Raw genomic sequence first — 23467 nt, forward strand, 5'->3', positions numbered from 1 at the left:
CTTATGTTTCTGATCAGGTATGAATCAATCCAATATTGACAAAAAGAAATAACTAATTGAAAGGAACTAAGATGAAATTAGAAAGTGACATCATCAAAAACATGAAAAACAAGAGTACATAGAGAAAGAAAAATTAGAATTGATGAGAAAGCAGAAAAAACTATATAATTTAATGAGGAAAAAATTTATCGTGATGTACTCGTTCAACCGTGCAACCTCGACTCAATTAAAAAATATTAAAATTTGAAATTTCTTATTAATAACAAATATATAAATTATATATATAATAATATAGTAATTTCTATTTTTTGAGGCCCTTAATAATTGGGGGCCTAAGGCAAAGGCCTTATTTGCCTTACCTTAAAGTCGCCCCTGGTCCCACCACCCATTGGATGGTCGAAGCCAATTCCCTCCTCAGCTTGACGAAGGAACTCTTGAAATAAAGGTTGGCTCAAGAATGATATGGGAAAACCATATAAAGGAACCGGTTCTCTAAAAAGGAGTAAGAATATACAGGCCAGGACAATCTATCAAAGAACAAAGAAACGGGTCCAAAAGAAAAGGGCGGTGAAGAAGCAGGAAACAAATAGACCTGCATTGATAGAAGAAGCAGTTGGAGAGCAAAAATTGAAGATGAACTGACCTCAACAGTCCTCTCCTATTGGCTATGAAAAGAAAGTGCTTGAGACGGATCTCAGTGGAAGAATGTCTCAATCAGTCTTATACCTTTACTAGTATGCACTCATGGCATGGATAATCGAGCACAGACAACACATACAACAAGGAAACTAGTAGGGTGGTTTAAGAATGATATGGGAATCACAAATCTCTTCATTTAGTTCTCCCCAGCATACACAGTAAAATGAGCCTTGGGAACATCTCCAGATGTGGAAGACTTGATATACTGAGGGACACAAATAGCCTTGATATTTAGTTTCAATATGTATGAATAGAGAAGGACAAGAAGAACTACTAAAGATCTCTTATTTCTGGTATAAAAAACACAATAAGGGGATGAAATTCATGTAAGAAATTTAAAGAATATTGAACTGCTGTAACTTCAACTCTTAGCAAATCAGAATTGCTAGATACCTAAGTTCATTTTACTCAAATACTTTGTAGGACCTATTCTAAACTTCATAAGGCTACTGTCAGAAAAATAGTATCTAAATACAACTGTCAAAAAACAAAAGGATAGGCCGAGATAAAAACACTATATAATCATTACAATTCTAAAAGATCAGCCATTTAAGTATGGATTGCATAATCAATCACTCAATTATCATAGATAAACATCAACGAGTTTGTATTCACAATGGTGAAGAGTACAAAAATAACTAAAAAGGTTTAAGGAAGCAAGGAAAAACGCAACATTAGACTTTAACACTTGAGCAAAGATCTCAAAATAAAAGTTTCCTTATTCTAACCGCCCCCCCCCCCCCCCCCACCCACAATTAGTTTCCTAGGCAGTTCCGCCCTGTCGAACATTAATTGTGCAGCCAGAAATGCGACCTCTTCACCAGAATTGACGTAGACCTCGAATATTTCATCAATAATTAACTCCCCCGTATTAATGTCAGACGAGGAGAAAGATTTCTTGTCATTCCATACAAAAACAACATAGAATTGTCTGCAAAAGCAGAGAATGTTATTAGCTCCTTATGATCTGGTTTCAAGAATGGCAGCTTGACGATCCGCTTTATTTGAGCCCATTTTAACTTATTGTAATCGACTAATACCAGGATATGGAGCTCATCTTTTACTAGTTGAGAGAATGAAAGCCGGCCATTCCAATCTAAGAGACTAGTGCTGCTCAACTTTGGGAAGAAACCACAACCTCCAGGGAAAGTATTATGACCGATGTTGGTGTCATTAACCATATCCAAAGCATCGACTTCTATATCAATAGCATCATCCTCCATTTCAACATACCAAATGCAATAAGCAACCCCCATTTTAAAGAAAACCTCAATTCTTTTACTCATTCGTCCGTCTAATAAGTTAGGGCTGGGTGGTACCTTAACGGCTCGCCAGCAATAAGTAGTTTGATCACTAGTCCCAATCCCCAATAGTGAGAACTCCATAACTGAATGATTGATGACCTTCATGAACAGAAACCAACTTGACTGCAGGTTGGTTAGATGGAATAAACTCCAAGGCCATGCATAAACTAGGATTTTGTGGATTGGGGATAGCAAGTGTTTGGCGCAACATAGGGTCCATTATGCGGTATCTCAAAGGAGGATGGGGAGAATCAGAAGAAAACAAACCAAAATAATGACTAGTTTGCTCCAAAAGTAAGCCTCGACTACTTTTAGCATTACAGGAAAAGCGGACTCCTTTCCACTTATCATATTCCACCTCCTTCCGAATGGGCACATCCATCAAATCATCCAAATCACTGCGCAAGGTATTATGACGTAAAAAAAGGAGGGAGAGATGAGGGTGCATAAATAGGGTATTCCAACGCTTGCGAACACTTCTGAATTTGAACAAATTAAAGAAGATTATGGCAAGTGGCTCAATATGTGAAACATTATTTCATCTGGAAGCTTCTGCTCCTCGAACTCCATGACTTTGGTCTGAAATTAATTATATTTAGCAGCAAAGATGAAACATGCATGCAACAAATCAAAGTCTACCTTATAAAGCAAAAGTTTGCTTTAAGTTATGCCTTAAAGGCTCCCGTAAATTGACACTTTTAGTTATCTGTAAAACTTTTAGTTATGCCTTAAGGCTAAGTCTGCCACATAAGGCAAACTTTTTACAAAGTCTTGCCTTGCGAATTTTTTATTTTTATTTTTATGACTAAGCCGGGGTTCGAAACTCAGTATCTCGGGGTATTTTAGGTGAAGGACAAAAATTAAATACCAGCAATTTGAGGGGCAAAAATTAAAGACCACCCCCAACGAAGGGAAATCGTACAAATTGCCCCATTCGCACAAATACCCTATTTCGGGGTGATTTAATTTTACCCCTCAAATTTGTGGTCTTTTTTGCCCTTCAGTATTTTTGGCGCAGCATAATTTAAATTTCGCGAGGCATAATTTACGTTTAACTTCGTCATATGTATCCTACATCCACACAAATTATGTCGGACAAGGCAAAAATTTTAACATTCAACATAATCTAAAAAATACTACAAAACTTAAGCCGCATAACTTAATTCCTAAGAAGGTCTGGATATTTTCATTAAATAAATAGTAAGGGCAAACATTAAAGACCACATATATGAGGGCCAAAAATTAAAGACCAGTGCGTTTGAAGGAAAATCCGCGCAAAAAAATGTTTCTTTCGTGCAGCCTACTAGAACCAAGTTGGGCCGGCCTTCCTTCCCGATGGGATAACTTTGATGAATTAATCATGGGTGATTTGCACAATAGGTAGCATTGAACCAATTTTTTATGATTTTTTTGTTTTTTCATTTTTGGCAACTCTTAATGTTCGGTACATTCTATTCCAACTACATGATTGCAATATAAAATAGGACATGCATTATGAGCTACTCATAAGTTTATAGGTAAACTTAAGGCCTTTTGATGTTTGCTTTCAATATTATTATGTAATTTGAAGAGTTCTCCATAGCATTGTCAGATATATTTTTCATGTCATTCTTCAAGTTAACTGCATGCTTGGCGAAGCCTCTGGGAAATCAAACTATTTATTTTAGAGAATTGAGGTGCTTGGGCAAACTTTTCGGGAAAAAAGATAAGTGCTTTTGAGTAGTAATGGAAATTGCAAAATAGTAGTTTTTTCTCGGAACTTTCGAAACCTTGGCTAAGCACAAATTGTTGCTATAACATCAGCAAAAGTGCTTTTTAAATTGATTATCCAAACACAAACTACTACTCTCCAAAAGACTTTTTGAAAAATGCTTCTGACAAAATGCACTTATCAAGATAAGCAAATTTTGAAAACTTGTCGAACAGGCTACCAGATTCTTCACTTCAAGTATGTATGATACCCTAAATTCTATTACACTTGTAAATTGTAGTAATGAAGTTCCACTGAATTTGAAGAAGCTGTGCTATATTGATTAATCAGGAAGTTATAACAGAAAATAGAAATGCTTTTATACATAATTAAAAGGGTGTTGAAAGAAAGAACATTCTTTTGGAATAGGAAAAAAGTGTTCCCAACTTTCAAACTCTAGCTATCTCAACAGATTTCTGAAGGGCACCTAAAAGGCTTCTCATAATTCTTGGCTCTCCGGGAGGCGGGTTATCTCTAGAGGGTCCATTTCGTATGGCTCGAAATATTGGAGGTGAGTTCTCAGTAGCAGGGAAAACCATACAATCTATATATGCAATCACTTCAGTTTGAGCACCGTCAACTGTAATAAAGCAAACTCTAGCTCCGCGAGGAATTTTATCAACCTGTACAAAAAGAAGCTTTAACTAGTAAGTAATCTTGATCAAGATTCTGCAAACAAAACTAACAATTCAAGTCTTTATAATTAGTCTGCGACCGTATGCATTTCCTTATGAAAGACTTTGCTGAATTTGACACTTTTATGGTTTGTACCATCAAAAGTATTAATCTAAAATAAGGGGATATGAAATGATGAATATGAAAGAAGTCAAAAGATAGAAAAGTGAAAACAGAATCTGCCTATTTTGTTTTATGGACAATTGAAATTCACTTCTGTATACTTTGACTGATCCCTCGTTTATTGAAACTTTGATGCATTCTTTTTCGTTTTTTTTTTTGTTCTCTCTGTAATAGAAATCATTGATCCTATGAGCCAAACAAGTTAAACTTATGGCCGCAGCACCTCGAAACTTCTCTGGCTCCACCAGCAGCATTTTCCCGCAATGCAAATAGCTATCTCTTTGCGGCTACAGCCTATTATAATAGGACGCGTTCGGGAATGAATATAAAGTTCCTACATCTATAGAAGACTCTTCGTTGATTGGTTATAATGTTCACGATATTGTATATAATCCAATGTTCAGTGATATGACTTTCCTACTAACTGAATTGGTTGAACGGAGTTTTGCTTAATTTTACAGCATAACGAGCTTAGAAATCAGGATGAATTACCTTTAGAGGCACCGGAAGTGGCAACATAGCTCCTTGACAAAGACTGTTAGCCCACTGTGTGTCATAAAATAAAGCGTCGTTAACATAACATAAGAGGAGGTATTTGTATCTCCTTTTATCGATAAAAAAACTAGGAGAAAATGTTAAGGATCAGTGATTAAATCTCTATCTTTCCTTTCTATGTTAACAATTATACAGAGAATTTGCAAGCAAAATGGAGCATCAAGACAAGATTAACTACGATTAACCTAAAGTTCCTTATTCAGTGGCCAGACGGAAATGAAGTATAAACACAAAGTCCAACGTCCAAACATGAAAAGTCCGAACACGAATATGGCACTCTATTTTGACTCCCTTTGGTTTCTCAATCATATTCTTCTAGGTCTCAAGCTGATGATACGGAGATCAGACTAATGAAGAGAGTGCACGTGTCAGGAGTAATTAGTCGTTTGAGTTTCTTGATTTGTATCAATCTTGATTGCTCGTCTTGCATTACCGCTAATTGAATCAAGTGTAACTAAAACATGTCTCGTTCAGATTTCCAGCTTTATATGCTAAAGCATCGAGTCCTTAAGTGGTTATTGAAGACTCTGAATGGAGCTCCATCCAGTGAGTCTCTGAAAAACTAGGGAATTACGACTATTTTTCACTGCCTCTCTACTAGAAACTCTTTCGTTCCTATCTTGTATAGTGGAGTTTTAATTTTGGAAGCCTTAGCTAATGTCTCTAAATTAAGCCACAATGCCTAAGGAAGCAACACTGTTTCTGCACTAGTCATTCTCTTGAACCCCTTTGAATGTCATTGGGTTAGATAGAGTGAATCTGATAATTGACATAAGCTATATTACTTCTGAGTTCAATATTTTGAGGTTAAATACCCTTTAGGTAATAACATCCCCATCTCCCTATCTAGAACTCACTGGCCCGACTAATGCAGCCTCTCACTACAGAAAGACCAATATGAAGGGTTTTGGCGCTCCCTACCAGATAGGACTCCATTCCGAAGACTCGAACCCGAGACCTCAAGTTCAGGTGGAGAAACCTTTACATTCCACCACACTTCATTGCTATACCATCATTTGCTTTGCTATACTCAACAGACGAGGTAGTAGTAGATCCATCCATTACTATAAAGCCATTGGACATCAATGGTGTCAAAGTGCGCCTTTTCACGAGGGTGATGTGCAATGAAATGCCTTAAGAGTTGAATATGGTTCAAGAACCATATGACTTAATCTCTCTATGTTTTCAAAGGGAATGGTCACTTGGGATTCAAGAAGTAGCAAACTCTTCTTACCACTTCTAATTAAATGGATAAAAATTACTTATTGCAGTCAAATGACTTTCTAAACAAATAAAAAGTAAAGAAATTTAAACATGAAATCATATCAGATTGTGGTAGAAAATAACTATCTTGAAACAAATTCTCAATCAAAAGGCACCTGAAAAAGTAGAGTTTCAAATCTTGCAAGATCAATATCCATAGGCAATTTCATTGTTCCCAAAGAAACCCCATCTTCATAATCTTGACCTTTAGATGAAATGCTGCCATCCCCACCAGTTGCTTTCACCACAACTGACAAATTCTGGCAACTAGAAAACTCGCTGAGGTTAAAGAACTTATTTTTATTGTTGTAGTTGTTGTTCTTGTTGGTGATGAACAAAGTTGAAAGAGGAATAGACCTTGAAGGACAAATTTGCACTTGGGAATTATGTGTTATGTGAAACAGTTGTCTGGTTGTTGAGGAAAACATGGCTACTTGCCTTCCTTTTTTCCAATTTGTGTTTTAGTTTTGTTCCATGTGCTGTTAGAAATGGTTATTTTGTGACCATAATGATGAGATAGGATAAGGGCTTTTGCAAATCAGTGGTGGACAGTCTACTAGAAAAGAACAAAAAGATTACTGCTAAGCTCCATGTCAAGCAAGTGAGATCAACTATTAATCCAAAAATGTTACAGTAAAAAGATTAATTTCTCTAGCGCTAGATATTTTAAATTTTTTGCTCTGACATATAATCTCTGATCTGGCCCTTCCCCGAACCCTGCGATAAGGGACCTTAGTGCACCGTGTTGTTTTCTTCTTCTATAAATCTCTAACACGATAATGTCGAGTCATTCATTGTAATGCAAAAATCTCTAAAGAAAATTCGACCATTCCTTGGACACTACGCATAGGGCAGCTTAGTACACCGAACTAATTCTTTTCTTTTATAAATCCTTGACGGATCAGTATACAACAATGTCGCATCATTAATTTATTTAGGAAAAATATATGACGGTGGTAAGGCCCTTCCGCAGACCCCATGCATAGTGGGAGCTCCGCATTAATAATCTATATTGGAAAAATCTGACAGTGGTCTAGCCTTTTTTCGGATTCCACGCACAGCGAGAGCCTAGCATACCGTATTGCTTTTTTTCTTTCATAAGCATACCATATTGTTTTTTTCCTTTCATGAATCTCTGGCAAGACTGTTACCATGATGCCTCGTCATTAATCTATACTGGAGTTTAATTCAAGTAATATGACTGCGTATAGATTTTATATACAATCTACAATGACATATATTCCACTCTTACTACAACCGGATATGCTAGATAGAGTTATAACCTGCTACAATCGGTAATGATAATGTAAAAGTGCTTCACTATTCCTTCTATATTTCCCTATTCTCTAGCAAATAATTCACGTCATAATTATAGCACCTCCTTTCCTACTTGAGGAAGCTAAGCCAATATCCCAAAATCAAGCTGTCCAGTTTGATATGTCGTAGATAAATCCAAACTGGAATCATAATCACATATTCTGAAAAAGATTTACCAGAAATAATGCATCAATATTGCTGCAACCAAAAGTTCTTTTTTTTTACCCCATGTATTTTAAATTAAATCTCATGTATTTGTGTGAGATTGCCCTTTATTTGGGTAATTTGTACTTTAATTTTTGCCCTTCAAATTGTTGGTCTTCAAATTTTACTTTCTCCCCCCCTCGCCTAACACCCTAGCGAAAATTTCACTAAACAAAGGAGATGGGATAGAACATGAGCTTTAAGGCTCGAACCCCAAATCAGTTATAAAAAAAAAAAAAAAAAAAATCTCAAGGTAGACTTTGCAAAATTCTGCCTTAAGACAAAATTTGGCCTTCACAGGCAGAATTTCTGCCCATGCAAATTTTGCCTGAAGGGCAGAATTTAAAGACCACCATTTTGCGGGGTAAAAATTAAAGACCATCCCCAACGAAACCCCCAGCGAAGGGCAATCCTGCAAATTGCCCCCAAAAGTTTAGCTAATAGTAAATTCAAGCACAGCTCACTCTGAGAATCCTAAATATAGAAACATGGAAATTGGGATCATTAAAAGGATGATGAAGAATAAAACTATGCATTAAACAAGTTTATTCAGCATTTGGAACTTTGCCTGTCAGATGAAAAGAAATTAATTTTAAGCTATTTTCAATTTTTCTCTTTGCTGCTGTACAAGTTACACAACTATCTAACTCAAATTCATACAACCACCAAGCTGCAGCAACAAAACCAACTGTCGAAGACTCTTTTGGAAACCCAATGGAACAACTTCCATGTATACTCACGTTGACAGCACATCGCGCTGAAGTTTGTCTTCATTTTGTTGTAAAACTATTATGAAGAGCAAGCTTCAAGCTTGGGAAGAAGACTTCGCCATGCATCTGCTATGCCATTTGCTAGTCGTGCCTGTCCCTTTGCAAATTCATGGAAAGCAAGTCCCATATCCGATGTCTTCTGTTCTTGAAATCGAACAATCTCTTCGTTCATAAGCCTCACTATCGTATCAAATCTTCTCGATGCTTCTTCCCCTTCGGCCTTGAGCTGTACAAATAAAGACAATGTCAGTCACTGCATGGGCAATTCCACAATTAGCCAGCCGAAAAATGAGTAAGTTAAAGCAGACTGACCATTTCATACTCGCGCTCAGCCTCAGCCAACTTCTCTGATCGTGTCAGCCTGTATTTATTTCTGCAATGAAAAGGCAGAGCCAAATATTTCAGTACAGAGACTCTGAGATGCTTCATGTAGTGACTAACGGAGATTATTAATAGGATGCGTATTTCCCAGTCTTAGATAGAGTAACAAACACGTGTTTCGACTCTCTTTAGAATATGGGTAATAAACAGTCACAAAGTTGAGCTCAGATGTAGGTGAAATCAGCAATTAAGCTTTATTTATATACAACATGGAGGACACTGATAAACTAATTAAATGCACAAAATTCTCATACTGCAAATTTGAAAGATCTAGTGGCCGAAAAACAATTTTGCAACTTACTCCAGAAGAACAAGACTTAGAAGTATTTATATCAACAACAAACCATGTCTCGTACTAAGCGTGCCTTGATGATAAAGCAGCAACTAGACCATACTAATGGTAAAACAGAATGAAGCCTTGTTTATCAAATTTAAGATATCACAGTGCATATTTAACCTTCCCCATACACCCAGAATACAGAAGGGTCATAGACCAGGTCATTTTATAAATGAGACATTGTTGAAAGAAAAGTTTGCAATAATTCAATGGAACTATCACCAAATGCAAATTAAGATCAGATTCAGGAAACCACAAAAAGAAACAAAACGTGAGAAAGAGCAGTAAAGGTTTTGAGCCATACAAGTCTATTTCCTTAAACTTAATTGTCTCAGCTAGTTCACACTGCTTCTTGAATGCAGTTGCTCTCTCTGCTACCGTAGCCTGTTCAAAGTTAGCATGGAGATGAGTGTAGGACAGTAACAGAACATTACGCTACTCTTAGCAAAGAAAAGGATGAAAGCACCAATACAGATGCAACAGTTGTTTATATTTGAGGATGCAGTATTTGTGAAATGCGCACTCAAGGCAGGCTTGGCGCTTCGCCTTGTTTTAGTTGAACCTTGTTGCCTTAAAAGGCATGCTCGAGTCCTGAAGCGAAGTTTAAAGCAGGCTTGGAAAATGACATATTATTGTTACCCAAATGTTATTTACAGATATTCTAATGATCAAGAGCAGAAAATTAGAATTTTTGTATGAAAAAAATTGATCTTAAATCTTACGTAGAAACTTATAATTGCACCAGTGATTAATTGGAAAATTATGATTCTAGCTGAACATGATTGATATGGAATAGATTTACTTCAAATAATGCACGTGATACCACATATTGCATTTTCTCTACCCATATATTTATCATTTGTCTTCAATAATTACTTTTTCTTGCGTGCGTGTGTATACAACTTCATCATGTGCTTATAGTTAACTTCAAATAACTTCATCATGTGCCTAGTTTCACTAATGCACCCACATTTTTGCCTTTGATGACACTGCATTGAAGCAAAACATTGACAGTACAATTTTTTGGTCTTGTTAAAATACGATTACCAGTCAAGTTTCTACTTTCTTTTTTCTGGTTTGTGGCCGGTTGGGGGGTGGGGGGGTGGGGGGGTGGGGGTGTTGAAGAACTGCAGCAAAAAGAAAAACTCCATCCATTTTGAGGAAAAATACACCTTTTCTCAAAAGCAAAGTTGACCGCTCACCTTAATAGATTGCACAGCTCGAACATAATCCTTCAAAGGTTCTTCAAAGTTCATTAAAAGGTGGTGGGCCTGAGTGAGAGAGCACTGTCTGTTATCATTACCTACTTTTGAATAAGAGAAAAGACCATTTGTTATTCTTTGTTGAAAATACCTCTTTCTGCAGCTTAATTGATATTATCTCAGACTTTGCCCCAAGTTCTGAAAATGCCTTTCCAAGGGCATCGTCCTCACAAGTACCAAGAAGCTTGACTGCCTTTCCAAATTCTGACAGAGATTCGCCCAACTCTGAGTAACAAGAGAAATCATAAGTCAGCTTCTTAGAATGACAAGTTTGTCATATACATGAGGAGGAGAAAGGAAAAAGTACACAATATATTAGAAAAACAAACACATGATGAGCTAACAAAAGTCACATGCCATCTTCGGATTGAAAACTGCGAGCCAAAGAAAAGAGATCAAGAAATGCCAAATACAGAGAAGGAGGTTGACCAAACAGTTCACATTTGAAATTCCTCATTTTCAACTTGCATCTGGGCTATAATGTCCCAGTTTGCAATTTTTCATTGAGTAATATCAAGATCCTCATTATATGCCCAACCACATATCTGAATAAAAATGTGCCTGTCTGCACTGAAATTGAATTTTCTTACAGCCAGTGTGGCCATGAGCAAAACGGAAAAAGAAATGAGCCCATGCATGTTGTTCCCTTTCTTCATGATAGGAAATAGGAGAGGTTTTTCAATAGTTCACTTCGAGTTTCTCCAGTAGACAACAACAACAAACCAGTGTAATCCCAGAAGTGGGTTCTGGGGAGGTAAGATGTACGCAGCCTTACCCTACCTTTATGGGGTAGAGAGGCTGTTTCTGATTGACCCTCGGCAGCCCCCCTCCTCCTTAATAATGGCTTAATCGTTATAATCTTCTCCAATCTAATATTTGGATTTACAAATATAGACATTCCCATTGAAGAGAAGAGTTGATGATGAACCAAAGGTCGTGAGTGCGAGCCACGCCGGGACCAATGTCTTGGTTAACCTTGTCTTCTCCCAGAAAAAGTTGATGATGAACTTCTTCCACCATTACTCGAGCACAAAAATGAGGATCAAAGTGCTAATATGAATTTTAACGTTAGTTAATGAATCAGCCCACTTGGTTAAGGGACGAAGGTACAGGCTGACTCCTCCCAGAAGCTTAGCTACAGGCAAGCTAAGAGGGTGCGAGCAAGGTAGGGAGAAGGCAATAGCACCTGAAACATCATGCCTCTCACCGCTTGAGGATGGGATAGGTATCACCTTAAGAGAGTGAAATAGAAAGTGCTGTAATACTGCATTAAATATCTGAAGTGCAAATACACTTGCACAGAGTACTCACTGCCTTAAACTAGATATTTCCTACCTCTGTGTCTCTTGACAAGACGAAATGCATGCTTTTGAGCCTCAGCTAAATGGTCCTCAAGCTCAAATATGTAGCTCTTCATCTTCTCATATTCTGGAGTTGATTCTTCAACTGGCTTTTCCTTTCCAAGAACGACATCACTCACTTTAGATTGCACATCCTGCCATTTACGACTTACTGTTAGTTTTAAAATAATCCAGTGCACAAGCCATTGTAATATGCCCTCTCTCATTGGTGTCGGCTAAATGTGGTTTGAAGTCCACGAATATGCCTAAAAGTTCAAGAAAAGAAACGCGCTCTATGCCCCACAGGCCCACACTAAATTATGAACAGTTGTATAGCGGTAAATCACATCAAAGGACAGATGTCAAGTTTAGTTTCAATTCACTTAGAGACAGAACAAGAATATGCTGAAGACCACGAGAATAATACATGAGACAACACATAGGTGTTTTATTAACATAGCATATATAGCCTTCTTTTATGCCATTAGTTTCCAAAACTACCTCTCTTGTAGTTCATTGTAATACAAAGACAATATCCCTAAATCTTACAATAACACAGCCACGAAGAAATAAGAAATTTACTATTAACCTAACAAGAAATTTACTAGATATCTAGCTCGAATTACAAAAGAAAAGAAGACTCCTTAGCTACCACTTTGAATTAACAGAATTTCCCTTTTTCTTCTTTATATGAATGATAGGATTGCCAATTTACAACTTCGTTAGTGTAATAGAGATGTTATCAAAGAAATAACATAGAAAGGGGAGTTTGTTTCAATAAGTGTGATCAAAATTTAAAAGTGTGGAATTGAAAGTATAATCATATGAAAATTTTATTTTTTAATTTTTATGTAATTGTCAGATACCTTAAAGATTTGGATCAAATCTGCAGGCTTTTTCTTGAAAATACCAGTCTCCTGGAACCTTGCTCTGTCCATTGTCTGCAGAAAAGGTAAGATAAAACAAACGTAAATCACTTTGAGAAAAAGATGAAACTGAGCAAAATTAGGAAAAATATGAAAGCTGGGGGACATTAAAGGCATGATACACAGTTCAATATCCGTGCACCCATGGTGGATTTCATATCTCAAGTACAATGCTAGTGAATTTTTATAATCCCTGATTTACTATCTTTGCATAACTTGTCTCTAAACCGAACAACCCCTAAATTCTTCAAAGATAGTGCTCAATTAGTTAATAGAAATAAAGAATTGGGGTCAATTACAGTAGTTGTTCCCTAAATATCGTGTGTGTAAAAGGTTAAGTAACACAAACTAAAGAGACCACAAAATCAGTACAAGATAAAGATGAGAGACGTTCATGATATGGCTTGGTAACAATCAGAAACATCATCACAACTAACAGACACCAGACGAGAAAGGCCTTATACCTCCACAAGAAGTTAAGATAACATATGAACTCCACTAAATAGTCCAACCAAGTAAATTAACATTCATTACCTGCTCATCAGCCTGCAAGAAGGTTCTCAAATCGTCACTTTGCCGAAGCTCATGATGTGAGGCTATTCTGTTTACAAACACATCCAGAGCTTGGCGCCTCATTTCAATAAATTCTGCACTAAATCTGAACTTTTCTGCAAGAAGGTAGATAGTAATTATCTCAAAATGCTTTCTCAAAAGAAGATTATTTTATTGGTGCAAAAGCTGGTGGCTTCCCTTGATAGATTCCACTACTTAAATCTTTATAACCAATACTTCTCCAACAAAAATGGGATTGTCCCCCAAATACAGACATCCTTACACGTGTTTGACACAGTTAAATATGCCTCTATAACAACTTCTGCCTACATGACTCTCAATTCTTGTCCCTCTCATTTCCCAATAAGCAGCGATAAATCAATATATTTCCAGATTGAATATGTTGGACACCTATTGGTTTTAGCATTGCTTAGAGTTAGAGAAAAGTCAAAGAGATAACCAGTACATGAGGAAGAAGTGTAGCAAGTACCTACTGTGCTCTTCTCTGGAAGTGGAGGAATAAAAATGCCCTTGTATTTCTCAAAAAGACGATCGTGTAACCATATAAAATCACTATAACGTCGTATCACAATCTTTTCGTGCCCTTGGTACTCTGGCAAATTTGTCTGTCTTAAAAAAATTGGGTGAATGAGAACTAGAGGAGAATCAAGAGAAGTATATTCTATATTCTGAAATAAAAAGCATATGAATGCCTGTTCCAGGAACAGGAAGAAGAGAAAACAACAACCACAACAACAAGCAGAAGAAGCAGAATATTTTTAAACATTAAGTCCAGCAAAATAACTTCCATTTGATGCAGGGATAGGGATGTGTGAGCTCTGGAGCCAAAAAGAGTCCTTGAACGCTAACTTGGGTCTCAAGACGTTTTTAAGTTCCTCGTTTTTTCATTCTATTAGAGAAATGAACATTTCGCCTAACTCAACCTCAAAAGCTATCTCATGAAGTAAGGATTGTCCAAGACTACAGCCTATAGCCTCAAGCAATCTTGGACTCTAAGTCTCTAACACAACCTATGAGGTTCATTTTTCAGGCCTCAATGTTCCAAACTAAAACCATCCCAACTAAATTTAAAAGAGCTTTTCTTTACAACATGACTAGAACACCAACATATTAAATACATTTTGTGTGAATAAAGCATACTTTTAAAGGAAAAGATAATTAGAATTGAACGATAGTAATGAAAGTACAAATACCCTAGATGGTAAAAGTATCTTCTATAAAGGGCCTTTTCCTGAGAACATTAAAGAAGAGTTCAGCGCAAAAAGAGCAAGTGACTTTAAATTTTTTGTTTATACAAACTCTGATGTTATTGTTGCAGGCATAAAGTGAAAAAAATAGAAGTATAGCTCAAAATTTAAATAAGCAGTTCACACAATTTAATATAGTTTTACAGTAGAGGTCCTCACTCTGCATGAGTGAGCTTGGTTACATTGCCAGTCTCACGCACAGATGTTTGTGTGTGTTTTTGTTGGTGGGGGGGGAGTTGGGGTTGTGTTAGTAGTTTAATAACTAGCGCACAGCTTGTCAATCTATGATGAGTTCTCACAATAAAAACAAGCTGATTATTGAACTTAGATGAGCTTAAATTGCGGGACCTGTACTGTAAGGAATCATAGATTGATGTGTAGTTGTTGTATTAGAATTTAGAGCAGAAGCCGTGATTTCAAGTCCCATCACCTCTATCAAAGAATAATTCAACATGTTCGAGCCAATAAAGTAAAACTGCATTTTCTATAGGTTCTTTTATACCGGTCAAAGATAACTCAAAAGAGCTTCAAACTTCGCCACCAGATAGTATTCATCCAGGATGCCTAGTCCCATAGACACCAAGATAAAGAATTGTAAAAATATATCGAACGATGTACACTGATGTATAAATGAAATTACAGAAACCAAACAAAAAGAAAAAAAGAACTTTCTTTGCAGTTAGAAGTACAAGAGAGCCTTTGGTTTAAGGACATTTGAGGAAATCATGGCAAGGTCAAACAATGAAATGCAAGAAAAATCAAGATATGAACAAGAGAAGACTAAGGCATAGATCTATGCGCATGTAATGTTCAACTCTTCAATTTCCTAACGCCTCATCAAAACCACCCTACTATCTAGTTTCTCTGTCTATGGATGATATATCTTAAACTACATAACTCTTATCACCATGAAACGGACTGGCTATCCTGTCAAATCAAGACATTTTCACTTCTAAGTAATGCAAATTATGTCAACATCGCTTCTTTCCAAATACACATCCAAGGGGAAGTCCTTCATTTGTTTACTCTGATTCTATATGTCAAATATATGGCACACTCACATATGGTCAGAATATTACTCTTAGTCTTATTACTCCCTACGTCCCATATTAGTTGTCACATTTCCCTTTTGCAGGCCCCTTAATAAATCATAAATAAAAGGTGTATTTTTACTACCTTATCCTTACCCTTACCTCTTTCCAATAAATTTCCCTCTAGTCAATATTAGCTATTTCAGGAACACTTAATATTAAGGGTAAAATGGGATAAAAATATTTTTTGTAAAATGATAAAACTTGGCACACCCCTTAAGAAGTAGCAGTAATTAATAAAATGCTAAATTTACTATATCACCCTTCGAATAATAATTATAGTTAATAATAAGGGTAAACTAGGAACTAAATGACAACTTATGTATTGATTTGCTAAACTGGACAAGTAAAAGTGGACATGTATTTTAAGTATAATGGATGGAGGGAGTATTTTGGGACAATTATTTTTTGTAACCTTAGACAACTAATATGGGACTGAGGGAGTAGATGTTATTTAATTTGATCTTAGATTGGATCCACAAGGGGGTTTCTGCAAAATATCATTATGATGGCAACCCTAAATTCACCAGCTCAGGGATAATAATAATAATAATAATACCAATTACACATGCAAATGAATTAGCAAACATATAACAAAGTAAATGGAAAGAGAAGTCAATGACGACCTTGGTGATGACTTTGTAGGAGATATAAGCTTGAACACCATTACCCATTTTAGCTGGATCCGTAACTGATACTGATAAATACGGACCTTGTGAAGATGGAGATCTAGGGCTCTGTAACGAACCCCCCGATCCATTTCGTTGCTGCTGCAACACCATTTTTTACAACATTCATAATCAAAATTCATGTTTCGAATTTGAAAAAAATAGAGTGCAAAAATCATACAAAGTTAAGATTGTGATAATAATAATTACCGTGGTGGTGTTCATGGTTAGATTGTAGCGGAGAAGGGTTGGGATTTGACGGTTGTTAGATTGGTGGGTTTGTGGTAAGTCGTGACTTTGGCTTTAATGGTGGAGTCGTGTCTTGCACGTGAAATATATGACGGACTTATTAGTAGTAAGTATCTCTTTTCCAAAAAAAAAAACCAATGTGCACTATACACATTCGTGTCCGATTAAATTTGAATTCGCGCCGAAAAATCTCACTTGAGGGGCAGAGCATTTCCTAATATATGCTTTAAGGGGGTCAGAAAATTACATTGTATGGCTAGGTGAAAAAAAAAATTATGTATACTTACATATTGACACCCTTTGCTTCAAGGTGAATTTACCTATTTTTATGTGACTATTCTTAGTAAAAATTCTGACTCTGTACTAATAATGCTTAGTTGAAATAATTTTATAGGTCTCGTTTCAAGTATGGCTTCATCAATATTGTAATGTGCTTAGTTGTTTATTAAGCTAATCGTTGGACCTGGCTTTATTGACTGCTCCAAGTGTAGCTTTGTTGGTGAATTATGTACTCAGTGTTCACTGAGCTGATCGTCGGACCGTACTTCTAAATCTCATTATTCATGGATCTCCTTTCTTATTGTTCTAGACCCGTGTTTAAAGTTGTTGAGTCCATATTTGATGAACACAATCATAATGAATATGCGTCTAATACGTGTATTAATAAGAAAGTGAGATATTGAATTTAGCGTCGATAGGATACGTAGTGGGTCTTTATTATACATGATATGGGAGACCGTCTTCAGCATCGATAGAAAAAAGGACTGATCAATAACAGTTCAAGAGAGTATAGGTTCGAAAGTTTTGCTAGCTTTAAAATATCAATTGAAAGAAAGATTTTTTATGATTTGTAACGTCAACCAACCTTATTTTAGTTTCTTTATAACTATTTTAAATTCTTCACTGTTTATGCAGTTAATTACAATTTAATCAACTTGTCTCATTCGTATTTACTTTTTTAATTAATCAGTTTCATGTGACGACTGATGAATGTCGAACATGTTTCGGTTGAACCATTACCAAATTGGGTAAAAAGGTGATCCTTGAAGGTGAGTTGATAAACAATACTCTAATTAACTGTATAAATGCTTTTCTTAGTATGCTTAATAAATATTTATAAAATTAATTAATTCAAAGACCACAATATTAAAACAAGCAAATCGGTAGAGTTATAATTACTTTGAACTTGGAACAGATAGTTTAAAATAAATTTGTTATAAGCAAAGGAAAGAAAGTGTAGTATAACAAATCATAACGGAAATCAATATTATATAGTCAAAACTTGAAAGATAATTTTAAAATTATTCATATCTTTGATATGCATAGTCTACACGCTCACAATACGCAAAATCTTTTGCCACCAAAATAAATAATATGCTCATTTAAATCGGCAGAGAGTAATTAGACGACTCAAATAACACGATTTATGAGTTATGAATAGTATGCTTCATTACTAACATATCTTTAAATCACTAAATGTTTCTACCATATACGTAATCTCGATCGAATTAATGTTTTGCAAAATTATACTTTACAAATAAAATAAAACATAACGTTATTCTAGAAAAGTATGGCGCACAAATGTAATGTAAGATATTGTACAATAATATGGTATTAACGAGTTAAAGTTGGCAATAAGATTAAAAAACCGATGAGCGACAACTATTGCCCGTTTTTAATGAAAGCGTTTATAGGTTGTAAAAAAATAGAAATGTTGAGTGTCGTAGCTCGACCAATAATAAAGGTTAACAATAAATCGAAACAATTCACTACTGTGATATTGAGGAGAAAAATTTGCAAGAAGTACATGGCCGGTGGCCATTGTCCATTACTAACAAAGGAGTTCATAGGCCGGAGGGAGACAGGGACAGATGTATGGGCTTCAAACAAATTTAGTACTTTTAATATGGAACATAAATTCAAATGCAAGAATCAATTAAAATCAAAATAAACAATAAATATGAACGCGTTATTTAAAAATATAATAAATTTAATGCTTAGAATCTTAAATATTGAACCCATCGAGCTAAAATTTCGAATACGTCTTCGGCAGAGAGGTAAAACCAACAAATGTACATCTAATGTCAAACTGAAAAGCCAAAAAGGTAAACCGGGAAATAATAATATTATGTTTGATAAATAATCTTTCTGTTTAATCCGACCACTGTACCCCTTAATGAAAGACCAGGAGCTAATACTGATTTTAATAGCATGATATTTTTTTTTTAAGGAATAAATACTCTGTTTTGGATAAGGATGTTCTCCTCTCTACCAATTTCCTTAAATCCGATGGACCCCACCTCAGAAAACCAGTGAAAATAAATAAATGAAATCAGATCACGAGCCTGAATCGTCCCCCGTTAAATTTTCCTCCCACTAAAATAAATCTTACATCTTTCAACTCTTTGCCTCTTGAATTACTTAAATAAAATTTATGTATTTAAAAACTTCATAAAAAGTATTATATTTTATAAGTAATAAATGAACATAATAAAAAGAAATTTGAGAACCGATAAAATTATTTTCAAATTGTTCAAATGGTTTGGAGACGATCTACGTTAGATCCAACACTCTTTATAACAACATACCTAGTGTATTCTCTCAAGTGGGGTCTGGAAAGGATACGATGTATGCAGATCTTACCCCTATCTTTGTAGGGATAGAGAGGTTGTTTCTGATAGACATAAGTGATGAAAGAAAAAGAAAAAAAATTGGGTCTTCTAAATTTTGAGTTACGGTGTGAATTCTGAAATGTATGTCAATTTACTTGTACTTATTTAAACACACAAATAGTTTTTGAACTCAAATTATTGAGCTCACGAGACTTATAAATTCATGATCTAATTTGGCTCTATTGTTAAGTGATAAATTTTATATAAAAAATACGTATTATACATTTATATATTTGATGGTAAGTACTATAGTAAATATATAATATTGACTTCTATAATATTTATATCTACCAATTAAATGTTGGACACAAATTTTTGATATACATATTTCTCACTTAGATATAATTTAAATGATAGGATTTTAATTTTAATTCTAACATTAAAATTAAATTGCTTAATTTATACTTGAGGCAAAGTAAGTTTTTAAATGTGATTGGAACTGGGCCCACAGTTCATAATCTCTTTATTTGGTGTTATTATTACCTCTCAGCTTCATTAAGCATCAACGCGGAAAAATTAAGCATCAACCATCAATTAGTCAGTAGGTCCCACTGGAGTGATCTTAGCCGTTAAATGAAGTTTGGAGTGACGCTCGATGAACCATCAATCGCCGTCCTCCGACGATCATTGTGCTTCTAATTACTCAAACTAAATTATTAATTTAATATAAATTTTTACCATCTATTGGCAAAAGACATATATTGACCCCTCAACTATACCCTAAATATCGATATCACACTTAAACTTTACTAGTGACCTATTACACGCCTAATATATGAAAAAGTGAAACTAATAATACCCTCTGAACTGATGTGGCATAAAATGTAAAAATAATTAAAAAAAATAGACGTGTTTTGATTAAAATTAATTCATTTTTTCTTTTTCTTTTTGAATTGCAAAATTCATATTTTTGTAATCCCACCCACCCCCATTCTTCTTTCATTTTTGCAATCTCACTTCCACCCCCATTTCTTCTTCATTTTTCCTCCATTGATGGAGCTCCGACGACGCCTCCCTCCCCCTCCTCCCCATCTCCAAGCCCCTCCCTCTTCTTCATCTTCACAAAGAACAACATCACTGCCGCCTTCCATATGTTCCAACATCACTACCGCCCTCTACCCCATCCCCCCACCCCCCTGTTCAGCTCTGCGAAGAATACTCCATCTGCCACAAATCATCTCACCGGAAAACACCATAGACACCACCACCACCGCCATCAATTTCACCCATTTCTCTTCCTTTCTTGAAAAAAATATCAAAATACTACAAGAAAAGGTTCAGATTTTGGAGCCATTAAAACTTGGAATTTTGTAGCCATGAAACCTAGGTTACTACTAAATCTCTGCAAACTCCATTGGATTGTGGATTTTTTTATATAATGAAATTAGAAAGTAACAATTAATTGCCCAATTAAACAATGTGATGAGGAAAATGGAGGAAAGGGGCGGGAGGCGTGAAGATAGGGGAGGAGGAGGAGAAGGGAGGGGAGAAGGCAGTAGTGGTGGAAAAACAGGAAGAAATGGGGTGGGGGTGGGATTAAAAAAAAAGGAAAAATGGCGAGTGCAACACATTTCTATCTGCAAGTGGTCATCAGCTTGCAGGGGGTAAATAAATTCACATTTTAAATGTATAGGTGTGTAATAGGTCACCATGAAAGTTTAAGCGTAATATCGACATTTCGGGTATAGTTTGAGGGTCAATCTATGTCTTTTGCCCCATCTTATTAGACCAATCACCATATGAAATGTGATTGAAATTTGGGGCAAAAGTTAAAAGTGTGACCTACCGTTCATAATCTATGTTTCTTTCATGTTAATTACTTCCTGTATTCCAATTACGTTCGGATTTCAAGAGTTAAACAGTTTAATTTTGACTATGAATTTTAACATACAAATTTTAAATATATTTAGAAACTAGATAAAAAAAGACTATAATTTACAATAATTAACAATTCAAAATATTTAAAAGATATATGAAAAGTTTAAATCACCATATCAGAGGAACAAGAGGTGTAAAAGATGAGTTATGTTCATTTCTAAACGGATTTGGGTGTTGAGTCGGATCAGATCTTTTAATTGAGTCAGAAATTTATGTGAACAAATAAAAAGTTTCAACTTGTTTACTTAAATTTTATGTCATTTTTCTGTTAACTTAAGGACATTTTTTATCCTAAAGAAAACGTTAAGAGCATATGGAAGAGGGCATTTTTGAACCATTTGTGTTGTGAAACTCCAAAAGAAAAAGGATAATTTAGGTATTTTAACCATTTAACTCTTTATTTAATATCGAAAAAGAGGTTTCATTTCATCGGCAAAAACGGGAGTGGAGTGACGGTGTGGATGGAGCAAAACGGCGTCGTAAGGTTTCGGCACCGTCGCTCGCCGTCCTCCGATCGATTTCTCGGCGTATTCTCTCCCCCTCAAACTGATAGCGCTATTAGCGGTGGCGATGAGCTTAACGAAGATGAAGTTTTCTGGACCGGACAAGACTTCACTGAACCGGCGGTTCACCGCCACTCTACTATCTTCCGTGAACCGGAGAAATTCGGTATTTTAGCTGCATTGCCTGAGGATCACCAGACAATTAACCGTCCAGTTGTTTACCGGAAACCTTCCATAACTTCCTCACCTACTGGTACTCATTGATTGAAGTAGAATTACGCTCTATGTCTATTTTTGAAAATATTTTCGCCACGTAGAATATACGTTGAGTTTGTTACGTATTTAGCTCATATTTGTGTATAAACACCTTAATACACTGTTATACACTTTTGTACAATGTTGTTGTATACATTATGTATGCACCGAGTTTCAAAAACTGTATGTTTCTGAAAATTTCCAGATATTTGATTCATAAACTCTTAAATCAATCTCCACGATACCTCTACTATTAAAATAGCTAGCAGCACTGCTATTTAGAATACTCACTCTGTTCCAATTTACGTGATGCTTTTCGCTTTCCGAGATTCAAACTGCATTTTTTCACCAAATTGATATGAGAAAAATTGCTAACTTATAATACTTTTAATGTAGTTTTTCGAATATATAAATTCTAATCTGATGCAATTTAGCTTCAAAGTTTAGTCAAATTCACTCTCGAAAAGCTAAAGTTATCCCATAAATTGGGACAGAGGGAGTAGTATGAAACCTATTTTGACTTTAAAATGGAAAACCTATTTCTATATATAAATTTGATTATAAATCCTAGCTAGACATGAATTAAAATTATCAAATCCTAATCAATTTTGGTTTCCAAGGTGCATGATCTCACAAATTACTTCTGTATAAATTCAGAAATTTTATGTAAGAACTACAGCACTTGGTGATTCATTGGTAAACCGATTTTGATTCTCTATTAACCAATAATGTGGAGCTATTAACTTTGAGTTACTTTTTCCAACAGGTACAAAGCTGTTTCATTCACCGCCGATTTCGTCTTCGCCTTCACCAGCGATGCCTTTTTCGCGAGCTATTCCCAAGCCTCCATTGGATAGAGAACGTGGCTATAACCGTAATTATTCACAGACAATGCCGGCGAGGAAGTTCCAACACTCGGCGCCAGTGAATGTGCCGATGATGCCGAAGAAGGCGCCGAGAAGAGGTGAGATGGTTGATGTGGAAATCGATGATGATGAGGAGGGAGATGATGAGATGCTTCCGCCACATGAGATTGTAGCTAGAGGAGGATCATCTAGATCACCTAAAACCACGTTTTCTGTGCTCGAAGGCGTGGGAAGAACACTCAAAGGGAGAGATCTTCGTCGAGTTCGCAATGCCGTTTTCCGCCAAACAGGTTTTCTAGATTGATACATCTGAACGAGTTATACATATTGTTAAAAGTATCTGGACTGAGGTGAATTTTTCTAGCCAACTTTCAGTCATGGAGTCCATCACTTAGTTAATATTATACAATGGAGATAGTCCTATATGCTTTTTCATCAGTTTATGGGGTTTTCCTGTATTAATGGGAATTGAAAATATTATTCTTGGAAATTTTGGTGTACATTTTGGGCAATGGAGATCAAGAGAATTTAAATGGAAGATAGTTTTGTTAGATTGTTA

The 23467-nt window shown here is 35.7% G+C and overlaps 3 protein-coding genes across 4 annotated transcripts; 1 reads left to right on the top strand and 2 right to left on the bottom strand.

Moving 5' to 3' along the window:
- Positions 1-4012: 4012 nt before the first annotated feature.
- Positions 4013-6934, bottom strand: LOC132057505 (uncharacterized). The gene is made up of 3 exons (XM_059450132.1): positions 6486-6934; positions 5044-5097; positions 4013-4376 (listed from the first exon to the last, which is right to left on the bottom strand). The coding sequence occupies exons 1-3, from the start codon at positions 6795-6797 to the stop codon at positions 4143-4145; spliced, it is 600 nt and encodes a 199-aa protein (XP_059306115.1). The 5' UTR covers positions 6798-6934; the 3' UTR covers positions 4013-4142.
- Positions 6935-8403: 1469 nt separating this feature from the next.
- Positions 8404-16844, bottom strand: LOC132057506 (sorting nexin 1). 2 transcript variants are annotated; one of them, XM_059450133.1, is made up of 11 exons: positions 16696-16844; positions 16444-16587; positions 13949-14084; positions 13441-13574; positions 12847-12921; positions 11976-12135; positions 10732-10865; positions 10581-10649; positions 9683-9762; positions 8973-9033; positions 8404-8886 (listed from the first exon to the last, which is right to left on the bottom strand). In XM_059450133.1, exons 1-11 carry the CDS (start codon positions 16708-16710, stop codon positions 8680-8682), a joined length of 1215 nt encoding a protein of 404 aa, XP_059306116.1. In that variant the 5' UTR covers positions 16711-16844; the 3' UTR covers positions 8404-8679. The 2 variants fall into 2 exon arrangements, with proteins under 2 accessions (XP_059306116.1, XP_059306117.1); XM_059450134.1 differs by having other exon boundaries at positions 16444-16584; positions 16696-16833.
- A 4849-nt stretch (positions 16845-21693) lies between these two features.
- On the top strand, positions 21694-23467 carry LOC132057508 (protein S40-7-like). The gene is made up of 2 exons (XM_059450135.1): positions 21694-22040; positions 22809-23467. Exons 1-2 carry the CDS (start codon positions 21746-21748, stop codon positions 23210-23212), a joined length of 699 nt encoding a protein of 232 aa, XP_059306118.1. The 5' UTR covers positions 21694-21745; the 3' UTR covers positions 23213-23467.

This window comes from Lycium ferocissimum, chromosome 5 (assembly GCF_029784015.1).
Source record: "Lycium ferocissimum isolate CSIRO_LF1 chromosome 5, AGI_CSIRO_Lferr_CH_V1, whole genome shotgun sequence".
NCBI lineage: Eukaryota > Viridiplantae > Streptophyta > Magnoliopsida > Solanales > Solanaceae > Lycium > Lycium ferocissimum.

Excerpts from the sequence above, each read along its gene's own strand:
- LOC132057505 (XM_059450132.1), bottom strand. The coding sequence starts at position 6,797 with ATGTTTTCCTCAACAACCAGACAACTGTTTCACATAACACATAATTCC. Across the intron at positions 5,098-6,485 it reads TTGAAACTCTACTTTTTCAG|TGGGCTAACAGTCTTTGTCA; the intron begins GTGCCTTTTGAT and ends TATGACACACAG. Across the intron at positions 4,377-5,043 it reads CACTTCCGGTGCCTCTAAAG|GTTGATAAAATTCCTCGCGG; the intron begins GTAATTCATCCT and ends CTTTTTGTACAG.
- LOC132057506 (XM_059450133.1), bottom strand. Across the intron at positions 13,575-13,948 it reads TCCAGAGAAGAGCACAGTAG|AAAAGTTCAGATTTAGTGCA; the intron begins GTACTTGCTACA and ends ACCTTCTTGCAG. Across the intron at positions 12,922-13,440 it reads TCTTGCAGGCTGATGAGCAG|ACAATGGACAGAGCAAGGTT; the intron begins GTAATGAATGTT and ends CCTTTTCTGCAG.
- LOC132057508 (XM_059450135.1), top strand. The coding sequence starts at position 21,746 with ATGGAGCAAAACGGCGTCGTAAGGTTTCGGCACCGTCGCTCGCCGTCC. Across the intron at positions 22,041-22,808 it reads CATAACTTCCTCACCTACTG|GTACAAAGCTGTTTCATTCA; the intron begins GTACTCATTGAT and ends TTTTTCCAACAG.